Source organism: Panthera uncia (assembly GCF_023721935.1).
Source record: "Panthera uncia isolate 11264 chromosome A3 unlocalized genomic scaffold, Puncia_PCG_1.0 HiC_scaffold_11, whole genome shotgun sequence".
In the NCBI taxonomy this organism is placed as follows: domain Eukaryota; kingdom Metazoa; phylum Chordata; class Mammalia; order Carnivora; family Felidae; genus Panthera; species Panthera uncia.
In genome coordinates, this window is record NW_026057578.1 from 50,658,914 (window position 1) to 50,667,922 (window position 9,009).

General features: G+C 41.1%; 1 protein-coding gene across 1 annotated transcript in view; it reads right to left on the minus strand.

Annotated features, from left to right (window-relative positions):
* Nucleotides 1-1,323: 1,323 nt before the first annotated feature.
* The window catches only part of LOC125936195 (uncharacterized), a 15,748-nt gene continuing 8,062 nt past the window's right edge, over nt 1,324-9,009 (minus strand). Inside the window, exon 3 of the mRNA XM_049650168.1 lies at nt 1,324-4,096. Coding sequence (XP_049506125.1) covers nt 2,839-3,747 — 909 coding nt within the window. The 5' untranslated portion in view covers nt 3,748-4,096 and the 3' untranslated portion in view covers nt 1,324-2,838. The remainder of the gene's footprint in view (nt 4,097-9,009) is intronic.

Genomic DNA, 9,009 nt, shown 5'->3' on the forward strand with positions numbered 1-9,009 from the left:
GAGGGCATCCAGCAAGCTGCCAGCACAAAGCAGTTTCCTGGAAGAAAAGGCACATGGCCCAAAAAGGGGAGGCTAGAGGGGATGGAGCAGGAGGCCGCATCAGGGAGAGGAAAGGTAGGAAAGAAAAAAGCCAAGCGAGCTTAGAGCAAACTGTGATATCTGTCTCATAACAAAATAGATGCAAACTGCTGATGAATGAATAACTGGATACATTAAGTATCACTGATAAAAAGGTCCCTTCCCTCTACGATCCTGCGTGAAGGGGGAAGTGTGACAGGACAGAGCACTGCCGGGGAATGGGCTGTCCAGTGATGATGCCATGCTGACCTCCCTATGCTTTAGTCTGTGTACCTGCCAGAGCCCCCAGGCACAGACGGCACCCAAATCAGGACAAGATAAGGGAGGTTTCATGAAAGGTTGGTTACCAACATATGCCCAGGGTACAGCCATAAATGCAGTTCCAGACCAGCTGTTCCCAGCCCTGGGCCCAAGGGGGGTGGGCAGGGAGTTGGAGAGCGTAGGGAGCAGTTTCCAGAACCTTAAAGCAGAAAGTTGTGAATAGAAGGCCATCTTGAGAGGCCAGGACTCCGCCAACAATGTAGTCCCATGGGGAGGATGTGGGGAATCCCATAACCCACCCTGCTCTCCCCTCTCTCTGACCTCCTATCAGGGCTCTCCAGGGGCCCTGCCCTGGCAGACTTTTCAGGTCTGAGAGTGGGTTGGGAGCAAGGCTCAAGGTTCAAAGAGAGGGTGACCAAAATTGAACAGCTTGCCAAAGGGCAGGTAGGGGGTAATTGGACTTCTTGTGCAAATTTCTCCCCTTGTTATACTCATGATGCTGATAAACATTAACTATTTATCTCCTCTGGGACTAGAGGTAGATCACTTGAACCTACCTCTAAGGCCCAGGTTAAAAAGGCCTGGCATCCTTGGCATGACCTTCTGTGCTAGGATTATTCCCAGCTACTTGTATAACAGTAAGGCAAGGACAGTGGCAGAACTCTAGGGTTTATTCTTGCCTGTAACAGGAAGTCTAGAGGGGCAGCCCACAGCACGGCCAGCAGGGACTTAGGCTCCCACTGTGTTTATGCATTGAACAAAGAGTAGGGGCCACAGCCCAGGCAGGATGTTGGGGGTGGGTACAGTCCCAGTAGCTCTTCTGGAAGCCCTGTTAGTAACTTCATTTCATCATCAGAGTGAGTCTCACAGCCATCGTACTGCAAGGCAATCTGGCAAGCCGAGTCTTTTAACTAAGTCATTACCCTCAGTCAACTCAGAAATTTATTAGGAAGGCAGAAGGGGAGAGTGGGTGCAGACTAACAGTAGCATCTGCTATGTGCACTGGAATTCCCCTACCCCAAGCTGGTTATTCATCAGAAATCTTCCTCCACTTACCCTTTCAATTTATAAAACACGATGGGGAAATAACCTACATCAAACACAAAGTCATCATCCTCACTCAGAGCATTTTCTTCAAGTAAACAGGACAGTTGTCCATACAAAATGCAGTTGGACAATTTCTCAAAGTTGTTGATGTGTATACAAGTCACTTTCATTATTAAGTTGGTAGACAAGACACATCTAAATAAAGAAAAACTGCTTGAGGAGCTATAATGTTTTGTTCTTTAATTTTTAAACAATATTTAGGAGACTCAAAGCCTATTTGTTTAAAACATATGTAACACTTTCTAACAGCCATTTTTTAAAGATAATTTTTAAAAATGTATTTGGTTCCCAAACAATAAATGTCCAAGCACAACTTCATCATCAGGAGTCAAGCGCTGGTAGAGTGAACAGAAAGAAAGCTCAGAGGTCTATCCCATCAGATTTCCCGGGAAGGAGACACTGATGAGTAAACTATATCCGCTGAATCATAATTCAGCGTCTCTCGGCCTCAGTCTTCTGCAAAGATTTTTGTTGGCAGTATTCAGATTAGCTCCCTGGGAAGGAATGTTGGTGTGGCTGTTCTCATTCTGCAGACAGGGAAATTCCAGAAGCCTCTGCTCACAGAGAGTGGGGAGGTGCTGAAACACCTGGCCACAGAGGAAAGGTTTTTTCAAATGAGGGAGTTTGGCTTGGCAGGCACACCTTCCATTCCTGTGCCTGCACCCAGAGGTGGCATGCCTGGACTCACAGCGGCCTGGCATTTGAAAGGGAAAGAAAAAGGCCAAGTGGCCCTTCCCAGCTTGAAGATTGCAACCACAGCTGCTGGAGAGTTCTAGCTGGGCAGGGGAGGGAGATGGCCTCTGGCACACACTCACTGAGAGGAACCCGCTAGGACAGCTGCGGTGTGTTTACCTTGCTTCTTGGCCAAGACCATCACCTTGGATGAAATCAGCCTTGACTTTCTGATGTTTTTATTATGTGTAGTTTTATCACAGGATCCTAAGTAAAGGGGCTTTTTAAATACAACACCACTACCACCAAAAACCAAAAAATAAAACAAAGATCTTGTTTCCTCTCATTCTCTTCTGTAATATTCTTTCTGCTATTTTGCTTTTATTAGGCTCTTCAGAATAGAATCATACTCACCATCTCAGAGTCCCATTTTTCTCATGAAAGATGTTCTAATTCAAATCAGGTTATGCATTAAATGCCCATTCTGTGCCTCACAGAATTACATTGATAGCACACCCTTTTTATGTTTTCCAAAGTGCCTTTCCATCTGTTATTTTCTTCAACATTCACAGCAAGTGAGGCCAGGGATCACGATCCCTGACTGACAGGTAAAGAAAGTTAGGTCTGGGCTTTGGATCAAGATCGTGAAGCAGCATGGAGAACCTCAGCTTGTCTCATCCCTGAAATGCAGCTAGGTCAGCACCAAACCACTTTGCACGCCTAGCAAATTGATCTGAGGATTAACACAACAATCTGTATAACTTGAGCCACAAAACTTAGCAGGTATGCAGTACATAGAAGTGAATTGTGGGAGAGAGAAGCCACCAAGGGTAGGGAGCTGTTATAGCAGAGAAAGGACAGAGAAAGGGGAGAATGAGGCACATCAGGAAAGTACAGGAAAAACAGTTTCCCAAAATTAGCTGCAGAGAAAGAAAGAAAAAGAGTGAAAACACTTGCAGGGGACTGAATAAGAAATCTGTTCCCCAAAACCACGGGCAGGGAGAAAGGAGAGGGTCTCAATACCACTAGGATTCTATAAACAGTGGAGAGCAGAGTCAGAAAGTCTGGAGCTCGGTGCCTGGTGGTGCTCTGGTGAGGAAATAGGGTGAATCCCCAGAAGCAGGCAGTGGGGTCTGAAGGGTCCATGTGCCACACTGGGAGAAGCAGTTCCTCTGCTTGGAGTGCATTTAGTAGAGGCCATATGCCCTCCCCACAGGCAAAGGTCCCAGTGGACCCCAGAGAGCAGCCAGTTTGCTGGTATTGGGACAAAGATGCCAGAGTATTGTAAAACCTGGTGTTGGCTGTGTGTTGTGTTTGGCACAATCTCTGAACCTCTGTTGCTGTGTGATCACACAAATGTTTTCTGGGGAAGCTGGCACCCATCCATTGCTCAGCAAGACTCTCCCCCAGAGAATCAGTGTGGGCCGAAGCTGCAGGGGTCTCTGAAGTGTGGGATTTTGAAAGAACATTGCATTTGAGATAAAACTCTGGAGGGAGGTGCCACCCAGCACCTGACAAGGTAGAGGTGGGGAGTGGACAGAGGACTGAGACAAAGGAGGGGTGCTTGATTACAGGTCTGTGAGGGCACAATATTCCTGTGCCAGAGACTAGGGAGCTGGATGAAGCCATTTCCACCTCTCCCACGCATACACATGCTTACCACACTGATCCAGTAAGCTAAGCAGTGCCATCTAGTGGAGAACGGGGACATTATACCAAGTCCTGCCCCCTGTGCCCTCCAAGTACATCCCCTAGAAGACGAGGACAAGTCCCTCCATCTGCTTAGTATACGGACTATAGAAGGGCTTCATAGTTTCAGTTCTAGGGGAAAGTGGATGTAACTTCATTCAGGTTTCATTCCGTTTGCTGGTTAATTTATTAGTCCGGTTTTTTTTTGTTTTTTGTTTTTGTTTTTTTTTTTTTTTGCTTCTGTTTTTGTTTACATTGTTTTCTCTTTTTTTCCTTTCTTTTCTTTTTCCTGGATACAGAAAGAGAAAAATTTATTTTTATTTTCTATTTTTAATTTTTAAAATTTTTTAAAATTATCTTTTGCTTTCTTTTTTTATTTTTTAAACTTTTTATTCTATTTCATTTTCCGTATTTCATTTTATTCTATTTTATTCCATGATTTTTTTAATTTAAAATTTTTCTTACCTTTTTTTTCTTTTCTTTCCCTTTTTTTTGTCTACTCTATCATGCTTTTTTCAACAAACAGACCAAAACACACCTAGGATTGAGCTTCCTTTGATTTTTTGTTTTGTCTTTAATTTGTTTAAAATATAATTTATTGTCAAATTGGCTTCATATAATACCCAGTGCTCATCCCAAAAATGACCTCCTCAATTCCCATTAGTACTTTCCCCTCTCCCCCCACCTCCCATCAAACCTCAGTTTGTTCTCTGTATGTAAGAATCTCTTATGGTTTGCCTCCCTTCCTCTCTGTTTGTAACTTTTTTCCCCTTTCCCTCCCCCACGGTCTTCTGTTAAGTTTCTCAAGATTCACATATGAGTGAAAACATATGGTATCTGTCTTTCTCTGAATGACTTATTTCACTCAGCATAAGACCCTCCAGTTCCATTCACATCTTTATTTTTTTAACTTTGTTTTTATTTAAAAAAATTTTAACATTCATTTATTTTTGAGAGACAGAGTGCGAGCAGGGGAGGGGCAGAGAGAGAGAGGGAAACACAGATTCCACAGCAGGCTCCAGGCTCTGAGCTGTCAGCATAGATGCATGCCTGAATGGATGCTACAGTGGCAAGGATGGATGAAGCAGAGCAGCGAATCAGTGATAGAGACGACAAAATTATGGAAAATAAACAAGCAGGAAAAAAGGGGGGAAGGCAAAAGAGCACAATACAAGACTAAGAAAACTCAGTGACTTATTAAAAAGTAATAACATCCAAATCATAGGAGTCCCAGAAGATGAAGAGAGAAAAAAGGGGACAGAATGTTTATGTGAGCAAATTATAGCAGAATACTTTCCTAATCTAGGAAAGGGCACAGACATCAAAATCCAAGAAGCACAGAGAACTCCCATTAGATTCAGCAAAAACCTACCATCACCAAGGCATATCATAGTCAGATTCACAAAATACACAGAGAAGGAAAGAATTATGAAAGCAGCAAGGGAAAAAAAGTCATTAACCTATAAGGGAAGATAGATCAGGTTTGCAGCAGACTTATCCACAGAAACTTGGCAGGCCAGAAAGGAGTGGCAGGATATATTCAATGTGCTGAATCAGAAAAATATGCACGAAGAATTCTTTATCCAGCAAGGCTGTCATTCAAAATAGAAGGATAAATAAAGAGTTTCCCAGAGAAACAAAAAATAAAGGTGTTCCTGACCACTAAAACAGTCCTGCAAGAAATTTTAAGGGAGACTCGTTGAGTGGGAAAGAAATGAAACAAAACAAAAAAACTGGGGCACCTGGGTGGCTCAGTCAGTTGAGCGTCCAACTTCAGCTCAGGTCATGATCTCACAGTTTGTGGGTTTGAGCCCCACATCAGGCTCTGCGCTGACAGGACAGAGCCCGGAACCTGCTTCACGTTCTGTGTCTATCTGCCCCTCCCGTGCTTGTGGGCTCTCAAAAATAAAAAAAATAAACATTTTAAAAAAAGGCCAAAAGCAACAAAGACTAGAAAGGACCAGAGAACAACACCAACTCTACAGGCAACACAATGACACTAAATTCCTAACTTTCAGTACTCGCTCTAAATGTCAATGGACTAAAAGTTCCAATCAAAAGACACAGGGTATCAGAATGGATAAGAAAACAAGACCCAGGGGTGCCTGGGTGGCTCAGTTGGTTAAGCATCCGACATCAGCTCAGGTAATAATCTCACGGTTTGTGAGTTTGAGCCCCACATCGGGCTCTGCTGACAGCTCAGAGCCTGAAGCCTGCTTCATATTGTGTCTCCGTCTCTCTCTGTCCCATCCCAGCTCATTCTCTCTGTTTCTCTCTCTCTCTCTGTCTCTCTTTCTCTCTCTCAAAAATAAATAAACATAAAAATTTTTTTTTTAAAAGAAGAGAAAATAAGACCCATTTATATACTGCTTACAAGAGACCTATTTTAGACCTAAAGACATCTGCATATTGAAAGTAAGGGGATGGAGCACCATCTAACATGCTAATGGTAATCATAAGAAAGCTGGATTAGCCATACTTATATCAGACAAACTAGATTTTAAAATAAAGATTGTAGCAAGGGATGAAGAAGGGCATTATATCATAACTAAGGGGTCTATCTACCAAGAAGGCCTAACAATTGTAAATATATATGCTCCAAATGTGAAAGCACCCAAATATAAAAATCAATTAATCACAAACATAAAGAAACTCATTGATAATAATACCATAATAGTAGGGGACTTCAACATCCCACTTACAACAATGGACAGACCATCTAAGCAGAAAATCAACAAGGAAACAATGGTTTTGAATGACAAACTGGACTGGGTGGAATTAACGGATACATTCAGAACATTTCATCCTAAAGCAGTAGAATAACCATTCTTCTCAAGTGCACATAGAACATTCTCAAGAACAGATCACACTGTGACACAAGTCAGTCCTCAACAAGAACAAAAAGATTGACATCATACCTTGTGTATTTTCAGACCACAACACTATGTAACTCAAAATCAACCACAAGAAAAAATTTGGCAAAAACGGATGCTGTATTTTGTCAAATGTTTTCTCTGCATCTATTGAGAGGATCATATGGTTCTTGTCCTTTCTTTTACCGATGTGATGAATCACGTTAATTATTTTGCGGATGTTGAACCAGCCCTGCATCCCAGGTATAAATCCCACTTGGATGTGGTGAATAATTTTTTTAATGTATTGTTGGATCCGGTTGGCCAATATCTTGTTGAGGATTTTTGCATCCATGTTCATCAGGGAAATTGGTCTATAGTTCTCCTTTTTAGTGGGGTCTCTGTCTGGTTTTGGAATCAAGGTAATGCTGGCTTCAGAGAAAGAGTTTGGAAGTTTTCCTTCCATTTCTATTTTTTGGAACAGTTTCCAGAGAATAGGTGTTAACTCTTCCTTAAATGTTTGGTAGAATTCCCCTGAAAAGCCATCTGGCCCTGGACTCTTGTTTTTTGGCAGATTTTTGATTACTAATTCGATTTCCTTACTGGTTATAGGGTCTGTTCAAATTTTCTATTTCTTCCTGTTTCAGTTTTGGTAGTGTATATGTTTCTAGGAATTTGTCCATTTCTTCCAGATTACCCATTTTATTGGCATATAATTGCTCATAATATTCTCTTATTGTTTTTATTTCTGCTGTGTTAGTTGTGATCTCTCCTCTTTCATTCTTGATTTCATTTATTTGGGTCCTTTCCTTTTTCTTCTTGATCAAACTGGATAGTGGTTTATCAATTTTGTTAATTCTTTCAAAGAACCAGCTTCTGGTTTCATTCATCTGTTCTACTGTTTTGTTTTGCTTTTTTTTTTTTTTTTTTGGTTTCAATAGCATTAATTTCTGCTCTAATCTTTATTATTTCCTGTCTTTTTCTGGTTTGGGGTTTTATTTGGTGTTCTTTTTCCAGCTCCTTAGGCGTAAGCTTAGGTTGTGTATCTGAGCTCTTTCTTCCTTCTTTAGAAAAGTCTGGATTGCTATATACTTTCCTCTTATCACTGCCTTTGCTGCGTCCCAGAGGTTTTGGGTTGTGGTGTTATCATTTTCATTGACTTCCATATACTTTTTAATTTCCTCTTTAACTGCTTGGTTAGCCCATTCATTCTTTTTTTTAATGTTTTTTAAATTTTATTTATTTATTTTTGAGACAGAGAGAGACAGAGCATGAGCAGGGGAGGGGCAGAGAGAGAAGGAGATACAGAATCTGAAGCAGGCTTCGGGCTCCGAGCTGTCAGCACAGAGCCGGATGTGGGGCCCGAACCCACGGACTGAGATCATGACCTGAGCTGAAGTCAGATGCTCAACCGACTGAGCCACCCAGGCGCCCCACCCATTCATTCTTTAGTAGAATGTTCTTCAGTCTCCAAGTATTTGTTACCTTTCCAATTTTTTTCTTGTGGTTGATATCGAGTTTCATAGTGTTGTGGTCTGAAAATATGCATGGTATGATCTCGATCTTTTTGTACTTACTTAGGGCAGATTTGTGTCCCAGTATATGGCCTATTCTGGAGAATGTTCCATGTGCACTGGAGAAGAATGTATATCCTGCTGCTTTAGGATGGAATGTTCTGAATATATCTGTTAAGTCCATCTAGTCCAGTGTGTCATTCAAAGCCATTGTTTCCTTGTTGATTTTTTGATTAGATGATCTGTCCATTGCTGTGAGTGGGGTATTAAAGTCTCCTACTATTATGGTATTACTATCAATGAGTTTCTTTATGTTTGTGATTAATTGATTTATATATTTGGGCGCTCACACATTTGGTGCACAAATGTTTACAATTGTTAAGTCTTCGTGGTCTATTAGACCCCTTGATTATGATATAATGCCCTTCTGCATCTCTTGATACAGTCTTTATTTTAAAGTCTAGATTGTCTGATATTAGTATGGCTACTCCAGCTTTCTTTTGTTGACCATTAGCATGATAGATGGTTTTCCATCCCCTTATTTTCAATCTGAAGGTGTCTTTAGGTCTAAAGTGGGTCTCTTGGAAACAGCATATAGATGGATCTTGTTTTCTTATCCATTCTGTTACCCTATGTCTTTTGATTGGAGCATTGAGTCCATTGACATTTAGAGTGAGTATTGAAAGATAGGAATTTATTGCCATTATGATGCTTTTAGAGTTGGAGTTTCTGGTGATGTTCTCTGAATCGTTTGTTGCTTTTTGTATTTATGTATATATAAATACATGTATTTATATACATATAAATATACATATAAATTTATATACATATAAATA